The 19890-nt window shown below is 38.1% G+C and overlaps 3 protein-coding genes across 7 annotated transcripts; 1 reads left to right on the top strand and 2 right to left on the bottom strand.

The window, feature by feature from the left end:
- Window positions 1-116: 116 nt before the first annotated feature.
- Window positions 117-7772, top strand: pianp (PILR alpha associated neural protein). Of its 4 annotated transcripts, none has more exons than XM_056762679.1 (6): window positions 117-234; window positions 757-809; window positions 1134-1396; window positions 3259-3337; window positions 4555-4674; window positions 6120-7772. In XM_056762679.1, exons 2-6 carry the CDS (start codon window positions 799-801, stop codon window positions 6139-6141), a joined length of 495 nt encoding a protein of 164 aa, XP_056618657.1. In that variant the 5' UTR covers window positions 117-234; window positions 757-798; the 3' UTR covers window positions 6142-7772. The 4 variants fall into 4 exon arrangements, with proteins under 4 accessions (XP_056618657.1, XP_056618654.1, XP_056618656.1 ...); XM_056762676.1 differs by having other exon boundaries at window positions 1041-1396; XM_056762677.1 differs by lacking the exon at window positions 117-234 and adding an exon at window positions 279-398 and having other exon boundaries at window positions 1041-1396.
- A 1574-nt stretch (window positions 7773-9346) lies between these two features.
- Window positions 9347-15279, bottom strand: cops7a (COP9 constitutive photomorphogenic homolog subunit 7A). The gene is made up of 8 exons (XM_056762316.1): window positions 15158-15279; window positions 14153-14275; window positions 12854-12929; window positions 12275-12363; window positions 11832-12034; window positions 11633-11738; window positions 10471-10640; window positions 9347-9693 (listed from the first exon to the last, which is right to left on the bottom strand). Exons 2-8 carry the CDS (start codon window positions 14273-14275, stop codon window positions 9654-9656), a joined length of 807 nt encoding a protein of 268 aa, XP_056618294.1. The 5' UTR covers window positions 15158-15279; the 3' UTR covers window positions 9347-9653.
- A 359-nt stretch (window positions 15280-15638) lies between these two features.
- On the bottom strand, window positions 15639-17932 carry cldc1 (C-type lectin domain containing 1). 2 transcript variants are annotated; one of them, XM_056762318.1, is made up of 6 exons: window positions 17573-17932; window positions 17337-17438; window positions 16758-16910; window positions 16431-16582; window positions 16204-16325; window positions 15639-16048 (listed from the first exon to the last, which is right to left on the bottom strand). In XM_056762318.1, exons 1-6 carry the CDS (start codon window positions 17670-17672, stop codon window positions 15889-15891), a joined length of 789 nt encoding a protein of 262 aa, XP_056618296.1. In that variant the 5' UTR covers window positions 17673-17932; the 3' UTR covers window positions 15639-15888. The 2 variants fall into 2 exon arrangements, with proteins under 2 accessions (XP_056618296.1, XP_056618295.1); XM_056762317.1 differs by having other exon boundaries at window positions 16758-16913; window positions 17573-17927.
- Window positions 17933-19890: the final 1958 nt, after the last annotated feature.

Below are 19890 nucleotides of genomic sequence, written 5' to 3'. Positions count from 1 at the left end.
CATTTTCTTCTCGCTGTCTAATTAATTTGAGCCAGTTAAGAAATATAATTAGTATTTCAATCTTTCCGCCAATCCCCTCTTGCACCCTCCCCACTCTCTCTCTCTCTCTCTCTCTCCTGCACTCTGTTTCTCGCTCGCACAATTTCTACATGTCTCTGTCGCTACGGCAACCAATGCTTTTCCCCACTTCCAGGCTTTCTCCCTCTCTCCCACTCCCATCTTCAGGGGCTTGAGGTAAGCATGTGAAGTGTTATCTCTGTTCTTGAGTATGTGAATCTGCGTGTTTTTAAGTACGAGTGTTGCCTGGAAGTGTGTAGCATTTTTCATACAACTAAATTTGGATACATCTATTCTGTTTCGCTTGAGGATGTTGATTAAGACTGGAAATGTATCCACAGGTGTGTGTTTTCTATTTATCGGTGTGTGTTTTTCTGGAGATATTGTATCATGGCGTATGATTCTGCATTGTTATGATTAATGAATGCGTGGTTGTTCCGAGCCAGAGAGTGTGTGTATGTGGGTGTTACTGTTTAATGTGCATTCGAGTTGTTACTGTGAGCGCAGCAACAAGCGCGAGTGTGTTTGTGTTGTATGTATGCCTGTGTGTGTGTTTATGTTTGTGTTGTTCTGAGCCAGCAGGGTATTTCTCCACTACAGCCATCTGTTTGAATCATTTAGTTAGTGTCAGGACCGAGTCCTCTGCCTCTGAATCACTCCTTCTCTTCTTTTTCCCTCTTTATGTCATTGATATTTAAGAGATGATTGGAACGGCAAAGTCTCAGTGAAAAACCAGAAGCGATGGAGCGATGGTAAGTCAACGAGAGAGTGTTAAACATACAGACGCACTTGATTGTTTTGGTTGCACTGTTGCACTCAGATCTGGCCAGTGGTCCTCCAGCTCAATGAGTTGCATCAGCTTCTGCTCACGTCTCTTTCCATCTTTCCGCACCTCTCAGCTGTGTGTTCTTTATGCATATCTAGCTTTTTCTTTTCAATCCCTCCTTCCGTCTTTCCGTTGCTTTGTATTTCCTTCCCCCCAGCTCCATCTCTCCCCACATTGGATTCATTCCCCTTTGGAGCTTCCTGCTGGTCACTGTCATTTTTTGCACTGCCACCGGTGACACGAATGACAGGAAGTTGGAGGAGCTTGGAGAGATGCAGATGCCCGTTACGGCGCAGGCCACCACCACTCAGCTCTGGGCGGTGGTCTGGGGTCCCACGCAACCGCCGGAGGATGAAACGCATCACTTCCTGTCCAGCCTGGAGACAGAGAGCCGGAAGATGACCACGTCCGAGGACTTGTCACATCATCGGGGCCAGCCTGCCAATCAGACCCAACAGCCAACGACAGGAGAGGAGGAGAGAAAAGATACAGAGGAGCAGGAGACTCAAGAAGGTTTGTATGGCTGGTTTCTTGTCTGAAGGCGAAATTGCCAGCAGACACTGGGTTCGTGCTGTTTCTTCATGGCAGTAAATTTGCGCTTGAGGAGAGTGTAGATTTCTCTCCCATTGAGCAAGAGGCAGGCATCAATCCAATCAATACAACTTTACCTGATTATGACATTGTGCCCCCACACGCATCGCCCCCATGTTTTCTCTCTCTTCTCCTACTCCTTATTGCTTTCGCTCAATGCTCTTACACATGCTGTGTTTTTTTGCACTTCTTTGTCTCTCTGCTTTCATTTCTTTTTATTGCTCTTTGTTGTGTACCATTCAGAATAAATTGGATGTTGCCGTTTGAATTCCAGCTCATTTCCTGGATTTGAATTGAGGTAGCAACAGAATGTAGAAAGTATAGTTGTAACGAAAAGAAATTTCACTCTTAAAATTGAAGTCCCTATACAAGTTGTGAAAGTTTAAGGATCCATAAAGAACCTTGAACATCTGCAGTACTTTTCTGTTTGACAAAATGTGGTTTAGATTATTAAAAGGTAATGACTGAATGATTCTTTGGGGTACCACATTTTGTTCTTTTATAACATTGTTGTGAAGAACATTGTGTAGCACCTTTATTTTTAAGAGTTTATAATCTACAGTTTTCATATAAAATGGAGAAATACAGGTAGCAAAGAGTGATTGTTTGAATGATCTAATTTACCCCAAAGTCTTTTTGTTAAAAATGCATGAAGACATTTCCTCTCTTAACAAAGGTGCTTAAAAATGTGCTAAAAAATTCACAGCCATGATATAGCTAGAACTATTTTTGGTTTTCCAAAGAACTTTTCAAAAGATAATCTTTTTATAGACTGTAGAACTTTTTTCTTCGCAGTACAAAAGATTCTGTCCTTGGTAAAGGTTCTTATTGGAACCATTCAGCCAGACATAGAACCTTTAAGGAACCTTCTTTTTTACGCTGAACAAAAGAGAAAACCTTTCCCTAAGAACATTTTACTCAAACGTTCTTATAAGAACCATGTTATACTTTTTCTAACCTTGTGTGAAGCAAAAAGGTTCTTTGGATGTTAAAGGTTCTTGAAGGAGGGAACCATTCATTGAAAAGTGGTTCTTCTATGAGATTGCGAAGAACCTTAATTTATAGAGTTAAAGAGATTAATGAAATGCCTCTAGTTGTGTCCCATATTGCATATTACTATGCACTTTAACCATGCACTCAACCATCTAGTGTATCGTCCCACTTAACGTTTTTATACTGACTGGATGTATGTGCATCTTCCCAGACGAGAGCAAATGACATCAATCGCACACAATACGTGTCAATAAAATCAATTTGTAAATTGTACATTTAATGTGATGTCCAGCATGACTTCAGTCATCATCAAATTAAGCGTAATCACTCCACATGAGAACTGATAGCCCGTCTCTCTTCCGCCACCCAAGCGAAACCGCGACCATTAAGTGCGAGAAGTGTACAGAGTTGCACACTTCATAGTTTAGGTTGAATGAGTGCATCATCATCCGGGTACTTAAAGGAGAAGTTCACTTCAAAATTTGACCCCTTTGACTTTCCATAGTATGAATAAAAACGATTAGATGATTTTGAAGTGAACTACTCCTTTAAAGTTCATTTATTTGGAGAATGTTCAATGAGAACGCACCTATTTATAAGACAAAATGGCGTAGAATAGTGCATAATTTGGGCCTCTGTGGCTGTGTTGAACGTAAATTGCAATTAGGTCAATTCCTCTTCCTGTCATTGTAATTGAAATATCCTGTGGGCGTGGTCCCCACAAAATGGATCCAATTTTAAACACCTTCATTTGAACTCTGCTTTTCCTGTCTCTTCACAATTTGTTTCAGTGGACCCACAGTTTTACGTGACTGTGACGATTTCATCTCTGCTGATCCTCTCCGCTGTCATCATCTCTGCTAAACTCTGGTGAGACATTAACGACACTTCTGCGCCTCCACATATCCTTGATACATCCCCCGAGACCGCCCGCTCGTACGCGTGTTTATGAGTTCATGTACAATCGGTGTGTCATAATAACAAAGTTCACGCAACAGATTTCTAGCGCTGGTTCTGGCGTTCCCCACGGAACTGTTCGAAATGTCATCTGTAGATATTCTAACTCTGCAGACGCAAACTACGCGGACACCGTACAGTGTTTTATTGTGCTGGTTTAATTAGAAATGTTGCCCAGAGCGTTGTGAGCCATCAGGCGCAAGACTGCATTTTCACTCGCTTGGACGCGTTCGATCTAACGGATGATCATTAAAATGATGTAGAGAGCTGAGGAATGGCCCATATCATCCTGAGACTATAAACAGGACGATGACAGGTTACGAGTCTGATTTATACCTACCTTTAGTTTATGCTAGAATTTTACGTACGGCCACGTTTCGTTCTGCTGGCACGTGTCGAACGTTTCGACCAATCGCGTGCTTTCTTTTTGATGCGGCAATGCAGGTATCACAAATCAGACGTTATGACAGAGTTTGTGGGTTTATTTGTAAGACAGACCGAGAGTTTTAAAACCGCCACATCGCGAATTATTGGCGGGTTGAATGTTAATGCGAGTCTGCCGCTCAGGTAGAAAATCAGAGCGTCTGATTGAGCTGAGGGCAATTTATTGCACGCACAGGCGTCCTACATCTACGCAATTAATCTCTGTTTGGCGCACGCTTGCCGTGACACCTTCCCGCTCATTTAACAACCCCTAACCCACCTCCCATCATTCAATCAATGCAGACAGAGGTGGAGTGAACTCACTCCTGACTGGGCGTAGATAAGTGTGTGGGGTATTAATATTACATGACTGTGTTTGTCTCCACGTCACCACACTGTGGACCTCACGCTGTGTCCCCGACACATCGTCGTCCTAATGGTTCCTGGACAAATGTAATTTTAATCGCATTTTTTTGGCATCTCTCTCTCATTCGCTGTCATTTCTCCTTTATTTCACCCTTTCTGCTTCAAGCTCAGGGCAGTCTATTAAATTAATCCACTCAGTGAATAAACTTCCTGTCAATGTCATTCAAGTGTTTGGCGTCTTTCTCTCTGTTCTGCTTAATCGCCTATTTCGTGCCTGTCACACTTTCTTCAGCTTCGGTATTCTTTCGCTGACTGTAGTCTTATCTCTCTTTTTCATTCAGTTACGACCGGAGCCTCTCTCATCGTCCTCCTCCTCTCTCTCTCTCCATCCCTCGCGCCATAGCTCAGGAGGACAGCAGGCAGACACTGCACAGCACTCCATCCTTCCCTGACAGAGAGAGGTAGTGTGTGTATGTCTGTAAGACTGTGAGACAGAGAAGTACTTGTGTGTTGTCCTGGTAAACCCTACGGTGATAGTACAGAGATACCAGTGATGTTTGACCTTGTGAGAACAACTTTTGGTCCTTATGAGGACAATAGAGTTTACAATTAAATGATGTTGAAAATGTCAAATTGAAAAAGAGAAGTTTTCTGTAATGTTTAGTTTATATGTAGGTTGAGGGGATAGAATAGACAGTTTGTACAGTACAGAAATCATTACATCTATGGAAAGTGCCCATAAACCACGGAAACTCAAGATGTGTGATGTGTTTGGGCTGTGCAATTAATCATATTTCAGTGATTACAGAAACAAAATAATCAAATGTGAAACAATTATTGTGCTGCATTCAGTTTTGCAAGAATCCACAGCGGTGTAGCTTTTTTACAAAAAAAAATTGCCTCATTTTTTTATTGAATTCAATTAATTAATTAATTAATAAATAATTTAGGTTGTTTTTAATGTTTTTAAGTCACTAGGTTCATGTTAAGTAATGGTGAACTAAATATTGGCCTAAATAACCGTGATTATGATATTTGTCACGAGTGAGCAGCCTTATTGTGTGTGTGTGAGAGAGAGAGAGAACTAAGGAAACACTGTATGTATTAGTTAAAGAAAAAACTAATATTGAAATATTGATTTTGATCACGATTTTAACATTTTTCATAAATTAAAAGGGAAAGAGCATGTTATAATCACTTTTGCTTTTTGCAGTTCCCCTAAATATTGTGTTGAGAATGGTTTGACCGATCTAATTAGTACTTTCTTATTGATTATAGATACTACATTTCCCTAATGTGTACTTCTGCAGATATGTATATGCATGCGTGCTGTGAACCTAAACTAATTCTGCATCAAAAATGTTCAATAGGAAATCCTACCACATTTACATTTATGCACTTGGCTGACTCTGTTATCCAAAGCGACTTACAGTGCATGCAGGCTTTGCATTTGATCACGAAGGCTCATTTGCATTTGCATTTGATACAAAAAAGCTCAAATGGTAGTGATAGAAAAAAAGCTGACTGAATGACATTGTATAATTTACACATTGGGATTTCTTAAAACCCATTTGTTCAGAAGAAAATATGCAGCCTTTTATTATGAGTTCGTAACTGCACATTTATTCTACAGAAACATGATTACAGTAGTTCTACATGAATTATAATGTGAACTAAATTGACTGATCATATTTAAAATAAAGAGAAACTGTTGTAAAAATAATCACACAACTTGTGTGAATATTTCAACATGAGAAAGAAAGCAAACGAGAGCATGCCATCCATGAAATCATTCCTCTTCCACCCGCTCTGTGAATTTCAGTTAATCTCACACTCGATAATAGACTGAAAGTCATGTTAATTTAATCTGCCGTCTCTTTCTTCATCTCTTTACCCCGTGCTGCAGGATACCAGTGGTCAATCTTTGAAGAGCCGACTGTTCCGAGCACGATAATCATTTCCTGCGGGTATATCACAGACTTTGGTGTGAACACTTCTGAATGTACATACGATGTATATACACGCATATGGATTTCCTGAACTCTTTGGATGCTCTGATGAAGACATTGGGTTCATAACTGAAAACTACGAGAGACTTTGTGTTCCGACGTTTGCTGGTGTTCTTCTTTCTTCCACTGCTGTTTGTATAGTATTACATTACTGAGCTTTCGATGAGCCATTTACAAGGGCTTGGGGAACGCTACTCAACCATGAACACGATCATTAACTTCTTATCTTCAAGTAAGCTGTGATGTATTTGGTCATTAATTTAGTATCCAGTGTGACATGCTCGCGGTAGCCTTTCTCATGCATACAAGGGCCCAAAGGTCACATTCATTCGCCTAGCTCTGCCTTTATCGCACTGTGTGTATCATTTCTTTCGACCAAGCGCCTGCCGTTATTTTGACGAGTTAAATATAGTTCACATGCTCTGTTTTGTTTAATACGGCTTTGCGTCACTTGGCAACAACGGACGGCTATGACGTCAACCGATAGAGATCTCTAGAAGGACCTCTGCTGTGTTAACTTATAATTTACACTGATGATCAGTGGTTTTTGTAATTATGGTTCAACATCTGTCGAGGTGTTCGTGAAACCTACGTAATTCTATTTAAAGTGTGTTATGCTTATCAATGTTAGTCTTCGACATTCTGGCCATGTATCTCTGCCTGGTTGCATAGAAACACAACCTTGATGGAGCATTAACAAAAAAGACTTGGAGGAGAATGGTTTGAAGAGGTATTGGCAGTTTTATAACAATAAACATTATACAGCATCTAAATGTTAGTCTTCGACATTGTGGCCATATATCTCTGCCTGGTTGCGTAGAAACACAACCTTGATGGAGCATTAACAAAAGAGACTTGGAGGAAAATGGGTTGAAGAGATATTAGCAGTTCTATAATCATAAATATTATACAGCATTTAGGAAAATTGCCGATGTGATTGATGCCACTATCAGGGATTTTTGGAAGTTTTATGCTGTTTATGGAGAGCACACTCAACTGAACATTTGTATTGAGATGAAAAGAAAGATTGCAGTTCAGATGATATAAAGCTGCAACTAAACCACCCCCAACTTAAGACAGCACCGCTTTGTTTCGAATATTGCTACCTAGTCGAGCAGCATGAATCGCTTTTTGCATTTGTCATTTATTTTGGTTTTTCGCTGGGTAGAAGCCTTTAAGGATTCAATTTTCTTTAATGAAACTCTGCTTTAGGCTACATTTTTTTTTCACAGAACTCGCCCCCCTTTGTACTTGAAAGGAAGTGAAAAATCTAAAGAACAACAAATATTCCTTCACCTGGGCTGTTGGAATTATCACAACATCGGATGTGCCATTGAAGTTTCTAGAAATAGAAGATTAAAGTGTCTCTTTTTTAAAATCATGCACAAGAAGCTACATCATGTGAAAGATGTATAGAAAAGTTTTACATCCTCCATGTAGCACTGCCTTAAATGTGATTTGATGTACTATGGAATTAAAAAAGCCATCTCTGGTGTTTCAAAACAATGAATGTGTGTCTGTGTTAATAAAAAACAGTATAGGCATATTTATCTCAGTTTGAAACATAAAATTACAAGTTATCGTTGCAGTTTAAAATCCAATGACCCATTAAACTTCACCTGACAGCACAAATTATAAATAATAATTATATTGTTTTTGGTTGTAAATTGTAAGATTAGCAACTGATTGTTTTCCTTCTTGCACAATGACTATTTTTATTTGACCAGAAAACAGAAAAGCAGACAGGCCAGAAGAAAACTCTTACGGCACTGGTTTCAGCAAATCTCTGTCCATCCCTTGCTTTTCTGTATATTATTTGTGACACTGGACAACGAAACTGGAAAATGGATCAATTTTTGAGATTAAGACAATATAATAAAATTAATTAATAAAATTGACAATATCTGGCGGAGATACAAAAGTTTAAAACTCTGGAATCTGAGGGTGCAAAAAATCTAAATATTGAGAAAATTGCCTTTGAGGTTGTTAATCCGAGGCACTGTAGCTGGCCATCCACTCACAAAAAAAATATTTAAGTTTTTATATATTTGGGTACGAAATCCACAAAATTCTTCACGGAACGTGATCTTTACTTAGTATACCAATGATTTTTGGCATAAACGAAAAATTGATAATTTTGACTCATACTATGTACTTTTTACTTAAAATGTTCCCGTACTATTTGAGACTGATTTTCTGATCCAGGGTCACAATTTGTCCAGAGATGTAAGAATGATCTGAAATTTGAAGATTGTGATAGGGCTGTCAAACCGATTAATCATGATTAAAAAAATGTGTGGCATGTACATGTATACATAAATACACAAACATTCTTCTACATATAGAACTGTGTGTAATATATTTATACGTAATAAAATTCTATTTGACTGTAAATTATATATTTATGTTAATATTTGTTGTATTTTTTTTTGTTAGATTGCCATTTACTTTGTTAATGGGTGAACATAAGCTTTTGTTCTGTTTGATCTTAAAGTTATCATAAACACTGGGACACACATGCAGACTTCACACATTCTCCAGACACACATAAACGCATTCAGTATGTAAGCTGCAAGAGTTCACAGCTTCCATCTGCTCAGAGCTGTGAGACTGAGAAACAGTGAACCTCACTCTCACAGACTGAATTAACACTACCATTTATAGCGAGAACGAGAAAAAAAGAAGGTGAGTGTGTGAAAGGATCAAAATTTTTAAGTTGGATGGATCTTGGTAGACACAAAAATAGTTATGTGGCAGGGGTTAATGTAAAAACTAGATGATCACTCTCAGCTTTTTACTGTTCTCTTCATTTCTGAGTGGGTGCCACAAGTTAATTGCTACCATTACAAACCATTATGCAGGACATAGAGAGAGAAGTATAGCTTAGTCAGTCTTTATGGCTGGATAAAGGGCATTTTACAAAACACATTTGCAGAAGGAAATGCGTGCGTGAAGATAGGAGAGAGAACCCGATCTGATGTTATTTCGGGGCTTTTGCATTAAACTGTGGCTAATTAATGTCACGACCTCTTGACAGACAAGCCCCCATTGAGACCAACCATTTACCAGCCAGCACTAACCATTAGAGCAAGGGAAACATGAAAGCCAAAAACGACACTGCGTGACAGATGGATATCATTTATTCATAGGTGTCATCCATTTACATCCAGATTTAATAATGAACAAAACAAACACGTAAAGCAAAATGAGCATGAGTCAAATTAATGACATTTACAGCATACATATACATAAACACACACATACTTGCACACACACACAAAATTGTGTAAGAGTCTATTTGTTTTAGAATTTGATGGTTTGTGGCTAAAAATTGACCATCAGTTTGTTTGCTTATCTATCCAGCAAGCTTTCAAGAAAAATGACTGTCTGTCTTTGAGCAGGTTATTGAAGACCGATCTGAGTTCTAGAGATCAATTAGATTTTGACCAAATCTTTCCACTTCCACGCAACCTGGAACACAAAAAAAATATTTTTTCTGTTAAGCAAAGCACCTAAACTGATTAAACGATTGTCTAATGCAATCTAATAAAATGATTACCTGGCAATAAGTAGCCGTTTAACACTCAGACACACAGTCGCACAAATGTTAACATTTCTAAATGTTAATGCCGAGTCTCCACTGAGATGCTTTTAAAGCCTTGGACTTGAATTAATCTGTGTCAGATCCGACCTGAATAAATTACAACTTCTTAACTGACACTGTTCGGCGACAAAGAGAAAGCAGTGGTGATCAAACCATCTCTCTCTCTCTCGCTCTACAGAACACATCCTGACATGAGATTTCCAAACCAGGACACAGACAATTTTAAACTCATCAGGGCTTAATTAGGACTATGAGCCTTTGGGTTATTTCCGACAAATCCCACTAAACTAAACCAAGGAAACAGTTCATAAAATACAAAACTATGCACCAACAATCATAAATCATATTCTACACGCTTACACTAAAAACGCCATTAGTGAATTCAAACTCTCAGCGATGTGATAGTGTCTGAAGTGATTCTTAGATGAGGGACTTAATAAGGAATAGATGTACTTTGCATGTGACATCTTTAATTTGCACCTGCTGCACTGGGACATTTATAATATGTTAGAGTTATTTATATACTTTACAAAGTTGAAGGAAATTAAAGCCGGTAAGAGGAAGTGAATGAACTTAATAATTTGAAAGACATTATTCAAAGGATTTTGTCAGAAAGCCCTAAACCAAAACACCAGTTACCTTACCCTTTGACCTTCGAACTCTTTTTTCCTGGTTGCCGTGGCTCCTGAGAGGAAGCAGGGTCTCTTGGTTCAGCGGGCTGATCTGCATCCTGATTGGATGCTGCCCCAGCAGGGGCAGGGCCAGATGATGGGGAGGCTGAGCTTGCCTTTAGGGTTTTCTGTAGGTTTGATACCTAATAAAGAAACAAATGTATATATGAATTTCCTACAAAAAAATCCTGGGTTTTTCAAGGAAGTAAAATAATTTTAAAAATACAGGAAAGACGGTAATGATATATGGTAAAGAATACATGTTTCAAAGCAGCTGTACAGAAAATTATGCCTTAATGTCTTATGGCCCCAATTGAGCAAGGCAATTGCGGCAAGTAAAAACTGTAATATCAAACTTTACCTAATTACCTAAGATAATTAGGTAAAAACATGGAAGAATAACAATTAGGGAAGAATACCACTACACAATATCATAGCCAAAAGAATTCACAATAACTATATTAAGGTAATATCTATTCAAATTAAATGAATAAATAAAATACTGCTTTCAGCAAAATCTCTTTATTTTGAATCACACTCAAAATACAAGTTTAGTAAACATTGTGGTAAATGTTAAACAGCTTTCCTGTAGCTCAGTGGTGAGAGCATGGCGCTAACAACGCCAAGGTCATGGGTTCGATCCAAAGTATTTCACAAAATTAGAAACAAATATAAAGTATAATGCAATGTCAAAGCATCTGTTAAAAGTAAAGTTAACTGTAGTAACTACTAAAGAAGATTTTTTTCCTGGAATTGATTCAACCAATGTGCAAAAATTGCATTTATAGCAATGCATATAAAGGAAAATGTCAGCCTTACTTTCAATGCGTCTAAAACGGCCAGTTGATGGCGGCTTTAGTGTCAGTGAATCATTCAACCAACTGTTCAAAACAGCTGATTCATTCAAGAGTGAAGCAAGTGCCTTGATGAATGACTCACTGAATCATTACCTCGTCCGAGTCGATCAAAATACGGATTAATTTAGGAGAGAAACATGGCAAAAAAGACTAAAGTAAGGGTTCAAATGAAAAAAACAGAGCGGCATCGCATGTTTTTTTACGCTTTTTGCTCCCGTAGTACCAATAAACCGATGCACCTCTAATACCAAAGTTTGATTGTGAAGATTCACACATACCTCTGTCTCCACTTGTACTTTGACCTTAAGCTGGCTCTCTCTATACTGATTTGCCCTGGACACCTGCTCCTCAATACCACACAGAACTGCTTCACAACCTGAACACCTGAGAGACATATTCAACAGCTTTTATAACATCGGCAACCCGATCCATCTGTTAAATCGATTCATCACTCAGCACGCTGACATGCTCACTTACCACTCCTGCAGTGTGTTGACAATGTTGGGTAATTCGTTGGGGCCCAGGTCTCGACCTATGCTGCAATCCACTTCTACCTGCTGGTTCCTCTGGTCCAGTTTGCCGTGGATAATGTCACTGTAAACAGCCTCGATCAGCAGGTCTTCCAGCTCACGCACATTCTTCAATTCTAACTGTTGGAGCAGTAGCGAGTATGGTAGACACTATTGAGAGAGAGACGTTTTTGGATGAGTTATATGCTTTGGGGATGTTCAAAATTGTATTTATTTCGTCCTAGTAATATTATACATGCTAAATAAAAGAATATTGGATTGAGAAATAATAAAAGTCTAATATTGCAGTAATAGCAATACTGCCAAAAGCAATTTGTAAACCGCGTAGAACAGTAATAGATATAAAAACATTGTTAATGCACACTGGCTTGACAATGGATGACTCAATACCTTTAGGTTGGAGGCGAGACTGATGATTGACAGGTGACGAAGTTTGTTTCTTTGGGCTGGTGTAAGCTCCGGAAGCGAGGCTGCTCTTTCTAATTGGAAAACGTACAAGCATAGTTCATCCCATCATTTCATTTCATCCCATCATCATTTGAAAACAGTTTGCACTGACATATCTCAAAATATATCAGTGCCTTCGTGCTGTCTCAAAATGCACACAAGTAATGTTTTTTCTAAGGCATGTCTGTTAAAACTCCTTAAATATTCTTATTAAACTAAGGCCTAGTCCTGGTTTAAACTAATCCCAGTCCGGGAAACCGCCCCTTTGTGATGGAATAAAAAAAAGTAAATCAACCTACACAGCCAAGACAGAAAAACATGACAATATAGCCATTGCAAATTGTGAAAAAAAAAAAAAAAACACTGACCAAATACACCTGCCTCCACCTCACAAGAGCTAACTCATTTAGTGTGGTAAGGGCAGTTCATTCAGTGTAAAACCTAATTCTAAGTCAGCGTAGAAAATGAAGGCACTGCCTCAGGGGGCTAATATCTGGTCAGATCATTTGTTGTCATGGTTACCTTTGTAGTCAGTGTAGGTTCCATACGCAAAAAGATTGAGAAGCTGGTAGACTGGAGCATGGGGACCCGTCTCCAGCTGAAAAGAGAGAGAGAGAAAGAGACACAGATGTGTATAACAGTGCAACATATTACTGAATGGTATAGCACTTTAGTTTGGTTCTTTTGGGATAACTAGGCATTTGGATGAAGACAAGTAAGTGCTGAACTTGATCTGCAAGATCTCTGTGCTGCGTGTCAAGTGTGAAAAGAGCTTTCATGTAGACATCTGAAGACATGTGTTACAGGCTTCTAAGAAAATGCTGTAATGTAATGTGTATGTATAAGAAGAAATTCGGATTCATTTTTAATGCACATTGTAAAAAAAGTCACTTCAGTAAAATGTTTTTTTTGACATCACAAAACTTCAATCAGAGGCAGCAGAATTGTCTGAAATTTGTTATATAGAAAATATAATTGCGTAAACATTAGTTTCTTTCACTACAAAATAGGCAAAAAAATATTATAAAAATGATTTTTGTGCAAATAAGAACACAGAATAGAAGGGAACTCTTTCAATGCCGTTTAAAAAGCATCTTGATTTTTTTCATTTCTTAGTTACTTACAACATAATTGCCATAGTAACATTTGCGTTATTTTATAGGTTAAATGAGTTTCCTATAATTCTATTAGTGGGAAATTCCAGCGTTATGTGTCATTTTCAGTCAAAACTTGAAATATAAATTCAGTGTGAATGTATATATTACCAATATATTCAATCATCAGTTTTTTTTTTATTAGTTCACTCCAGACATCAGAAAAAGATCAGTTTTTGCACTAGTTTTCTATTTTAAAAGAGGTAAAAAAATAATGTCTTATGGATGTGACAAAACAAGACGCACGTTTTTGAAAGACAACATACTTTGTACTTGTACGATTTCTGTGAGTTAAAATGTTTAATACCTGAAGCAATGATACCCATCAAATGGAGAAGGGATGTAGAACTATATTTCAATTTTCATGTGCCCATTTATAAAGTATATGGATCGTTATGGATGAGACAATTTACTTACCTGACAATGGAAACTATGCTTTAAAAACTTAAAGAGAAACTTTACTTGGGTATTTAAAAGACCAAATAATTACAATCGGACTATTCAGACGGAATGAGATCTTCAGAAAGAAAATGCGAATCATATTTCAAAACAACATTGTGATGATAACATCTGAAAGAAAATAATCTGATTTCATCTTTCGCCCAAACGTGCACTGCTAGTGTAAACACAGCCTCCAACACACACAAACACACACATTCATCCTCACCTCACGGACATTGGGCAGTTCTAGTATGTCTGAGAACACGTAGAGGCCTGGGGTTTCCAGAAGAGAGCTTATAGCCTGAGCCAGAGCAGAACCAGAGAGAGACAGCAACTGATCCACCTCCATCTGACAGCACGAAAGAGAAGCAAGACTTTAAACAACCACTGGACTGTTCCACAGGGTGTGAACCAGTACAAGAAGGTGAAGAAAACCAGCTAAATAGAACTGGAAAGTTTTCAACATTTATGGTGAGACGTTCAGACTTTACTTCTCCAGCTTCTCATTAAATCTGTCCTAAGCAAAGCACTACATCCAATAATTCATGTACAATAAACTGGTTTCATTGGCTCGTTAAAACGCCGTTCATCCAGAGCAATACGCCTATAATGACATTGTAATTCAAGGATTTAACGTAAGTATGACAGGTGGTGGCTCAAGGTAAAAAAGTAACTACATTAACAGGACCACGCACGCACCATACACCTTTATACTAATTGAAAAACTGATTCCAACGTGCATAATAATATTATTACTCTGAGAAGATACTACAAACGATGTAACGTTACGGTGTATGTAACACTGCAGCATTTCTAAAATGTACGCACTGCTTTACATATGGTGGGATATTGGATTCTTATAGTAAACAGACGTTTGAAATGTGATGTTCCTCGACAGGTTATGAAACAGCATGCGACTGCACAGAAACATACCAGCACATGGACCTGCAGCTCCAGTCTAGCCATACATTAAAGTGTTTGAATGCAATCTAAATGCATTTTCTGATGTTTGAAACTACCGATCTAAAGTTAAGAGAATGAATCAGCTGTAGACTCGTGTTCAATGCACCGGCAATGCACATCAACATTAGCAACTAGGCCTTATCGTTTTAAAACTAAGTTCGTATATAACTATACTGTGTTGCATACTTTGCCAAGCTAACGCGATTTTATTATAATAACGTGAAACCACATTTCGCATATTAAAAGCATGTAGATAAAGCGATATTACCTTATTTATAAAGACTGAGGTTGTTTGTCTCAACTATGGTATCGTTGCTACATCCGTTAGCAAACGTCTTACGAAACAAAAGCGTCCTCTCTGATTGGTTGAGGTGATGATGGGAGGGCGTGACTATGGGGCAGCGAGAAAAGGAAAGCACGAGTGGACACACATCGTCACCTCGTGGTCATGAGATGTCACATAAATATATTTAGTCGATAAAAATAGAACAGTACTTAAAACTGTACAGTGTGTTCTCATCAAGTGTTGGACATAACAAATATGTTGAAATAGGTTCATTTCTTCATATGCTTAAAAGTTTGATTTCCACACATTTAAAACCGTTACTGGACACATTTCTGCTTACGTCAGAGTATTTATGGGAAATCGTTTGTGGCAAACGGGAAAACTAGTATTGTGTAATGTTTGAATTTCTCCTAAAACCTTCCAAAATAGTTAAACATTTACGCACAAATGACAACAACACCAGTTGAAGTTTTAATATCGTTTATAGAAAAATTGGGAAATTTACATTTTTACAAAGATTTCATAAGAAATGTCTGGTAACACTTTATTATACAGTGCTTATCTCACAGTGTAGGATTTGTTTTAAGACTTAGTTAAATGTAACTATGCATAATTTATAGTAAATACTATTGTAAATACATACGTAACAAGGGCACCGTAAAATAAAATGTTACCAAATGTCTTATTTTATTTTTTAATACTTTTGCACACTTTTACACGTCGATGGTGATTGGATCCATCTCACAGATACGTTTGTAATTGAAATCACAGGGCACATCGACCCAAGTTTTGGAGCGCGAGTCCAGCACTGCGCAGTCTTCTCCATGAATCCCACCCGACTGGTGATTATCCGGCTCATCATCATTCCAGAATCTACAAATGAACAGGAAAAACATACTATATTAAAATACACAGATACTTTTAACAGGGTGGAATATTTAAATATCACTGGTTAAGCACAGTTTTAAAAACAATAGAACAAAGATTTCGTGTCATGGTCATAGAAACGTGTGCACGTGTGGACATACGTCTGATTAACAACTGTGTCGTCCACCCATTTCCACACCCCTTCAGTCTCAGTGTCTGATAAACCAATCCAGAAGTGATAGTCAAATCCACCAAGGTTACGTGCAACACTTTCCAAGATGTGCTACATTAAAACACAAACAAAAAGCAACAACGTTTGTTTACTTACTATAACAGTGGATAGACCATTAAGAACAATTAACTCAAATCGATTCGAAAACACACTTACATGTTGTTCATGGCTGTGCAGTATAGTTAGATGGCCGCCCATGGATGCACAGCCCTCTTTGCTGTGCTTCCAGTCAAGTTTATCCTCGCTAAAGAAATAACACCTGCCTTCTAAATGCAGCCAAGCCTCTGGACATGGCCTACACTGGATCACTAAAGAGGAGAGTTTATTAAAGAAAATATGTGCAAATGATGGAAAGAGTAACAAAGTAAAAACCGCAAGGTAAGTTTTTTTATTGTAGGAATTGTGTTTGATCTCATTATGAAGCCATTGAGGTTATTAAAGGCCAAAAATAAATAAGTAAATCACATTTGAAGAATGTTTCACCTGGTTTTGAACATGTCTCTCCAAGAGTTGTGTATTCAGAGCAAAGACGGGAGAAGCGTTCTTGCATGGCAGTGAGTTTGAGAGAAAGAGAGGCAACTTTAGGTTCTTCACCCCTGGCTGACTCTGCTGTGGGAGATGATCCGGCACTGTTTACTACTAGAAAAGGAGAGAAAGAGAGTGAGTTTACAAAAATAAAAAATAGCTTTAAGCACAAAGAGAAAGACCAGTGACAGTAGCACAATATGTGTCTGTCTGGCACAGTGAAGGACAGTGAGTCATGTGACATGATTATGTGTGTCTCATGCTGTTTTTAGTAACAGCCTTGTTTTTTAATTTTTATTTATTGTATGTTTATGCATCTTTGGTTTGCATCATTTTATTTGTATGCAGCTGTATGGTTTGGTTACACAAATATATGATATTTGTCATGCTAATGACTATACAATTTAATATCCATCAATATAACAAAGTATCACTCATGTAGGCCTAGATTTACATACATTTCATGTATTTTGACTATAGCAGAAGCACACACTGAAGGACACTGTGAACATGTGGTATGAAAGTGTGTTTACTTACAGAGGACACCGAGTGCTATGTTTGCGCAAACAGAGGCCAATAGACCCACAAACAGTACAAGAGAAGTCTGCCCTCTCAAACAGTTTATCCCTTTATAAACACCTGATGGAATACAAGATCAATGTTAGATCATTTGTTTATTACTCTGACTGCATGCACACATTTGACACAAATTCTAACCAACTCTCCGCTCCCAGTTCACACACATCACAGACATAAATGTACATGTACGTTACCTTGTTTGCCCTGTAATGTGTTGAGTATAGGTCTGTCCCCACTATGAGAGACATCCTCTGTAAAGTCTTGTAGAGCGGTATAGTTTTCAATCTCTTCCATTTTACAATAAGAAGTACAGTAGATCTGTCAACTGCTTGGTTCTACTATAAAGACAGAGCTACTTGATCAGACTGCCCGAAACAGTAATGTTTTTATACAAATTTGAAACAAAAATCAATAATGTAGAGAGACTGAAAAGAATAGCCAGGAAGCCTCAGGTTTTGCTGCTGAGACTTGTAGCAACTGCTCCTTTTAACCACTCACACCAGAGCATTCCCTCCCTCCAATTCATTCCAGCCTCCCTCTTCCTTTCGTGCAGCTTTACAAATACACCCTCAAGAGACAGAGAAAAAAAGAGAGAGATAGATAGATAGAGAGAGAGAGAGAGAGAGAGAGAGAGCGAGTGAGCCAAAACATGAATATGAAGGCGGGAGAAGGGTAAACACTGTCAGACATAGGAAAAAGAGAGGAGAACTGGTGATGCAATACAAAGATAATTGCCAAAATGAAAAAAAAATCGAAATTCAAATGTCTTTTTGGAGACAATTTCCTGTAACATGTTTCTCAATGAACATTTGGTGAAGTCCAAAAGCACAAACATCTAAGCCAACCTTTTATGTATTTGTTTAGTAAGAAGTTTGTTAAATATAGTAAAGAAAAAAAAACAATAAAGAGGAACAAAAAAAGTAAAACATCAAAAAGCAAATAATCACATACAATTTTTCAAGCACAATTTATTTGTAAAGCACAACTAAAGACAATCACAGATAGACCAATGTGCTGTTCAATGTTATAAGTAAAATAACAACAGCAACAACAACATAAAACAAGAAACATCACATAGCACAAAGATATGTTTTTAACTTTACTTTAAAAGTTTGTAAAGTTTGTGAAGTTCTAATCTGGATAGGTAAACTGTTCCAGAGTTTAGGTGCGGCTACCCCAAAAGCGTGGTCACCCCTGAATTTCCGTTTGGACTTTGAAACAGTTAACAGTCTCTGATTGGCAGATCTATGACTTCTTACCGGATGGTGTTGAAACAGCAGATCATAAAGATAAACATTTAAAAACAAGCAAGAGCACTTTGAAATCAATTCTCGAGCAGACTGGAATCCAGGGCAGGGACATTGATTTACAACTGAATTTATTTGCCTATCAAATTTACTCGCACTACCACACCACACCAAAGTGTTTTACACGTGGTTTTGCTGAAGATGTCAAAACACCAGAATTTTACTGAGTAATGTTTGGAATATCAGGGCAGCCGAACACAATGTTCACCCATTTACTCTCATTTCAATGTTAAAAAAATTGCTGACATCCAGGCTTTTACATCCAAAAGATAAGCAGTGGTAGAACAAGCCATGCTTTTTAAAAGATAGAACCTTAGGGAAGCATATAATGGGAAAACACTAAGGGGGCCAAGATAGATCCTTGGGGGACCCCACACGTGAGGGGGACCACACCCGAATGGCACCAACCTATATTGATAGAGAAAAGTCTATTTTTAAGATAAGACTGAAACCAACTTAATATATTCCCTTTGATCCCCACATCTTGCTCAAGCCAAGACAGTAAGACCTCATGGTTAATCGTATCGAATGCAGCACTTCAATCTAGCAGTACCATCATGACGGCACACACTTTTGGTAACACTATAATATTTATTTGTTTACATTGGTTAACTATGATCTCATCTAATGTCTCATTGTATTTTTATCAAATATTAAGAATTTATATTCCGCGTCCTTTATACAGCTCTATCCTCTCAGCTCTTGTCAGGTCACCGCTTCCCATTCTCAGGTCTGCCATCGGGTCTGGGTATGAACTGCATCCTGCGGTAACCTTGGTACAGACTGGCTGAGAGTAGAGTACTGTTCTGCACTCTTTGATGCAACAAGTACATCATCTGTTGTTGGATGTGTTCCTGGTTCCGGTTGATCTAAATAATGCAGCCTAAATCCTTTGAGGATTAATTTTATGGAAGTGTAGTGTATGCAAGATTAAAAAGATGCGTCTTTAGTCTAGATTTAAACTGACAGAGTGTGTCTGCCTCCCGGACAGTACAGGGAAGAAATTCCAAAGTTAAGGCGCTAGATAAGAAAAGGATCTACCACCTGCACTTGATTTTGAAATTCTAGGTATAACCAACTGACTGGACGCCTGAGAGCGTAATGCACGTGGAGGATTGTAATACAATAGAAGTTCATTCAAATACTGCGGCGCTAGACCATGTAGGGCTTTATAGGTAATAAACAAGATCTTAAAGTTAATTCGA

Source organism: Triplophysa dalaica, chromosome 12 (genome assembly GCF_015846415.1).
Source record: "Triplophysa dalaica isolate WHDGS20190420 chromosome 12, ASM1584641v1, whole genome shotgun sequence".
Taxonomy (NCBI): Eukaryota; Metazoa; Chordata; class Actinopteri; order Cypriniformes; family Nemacheilidae; genus Triplophysa; species Triplophysa dalaica.
This window is presented reverse-complemented; position numbering and strand designations above follow the sequence as displayed.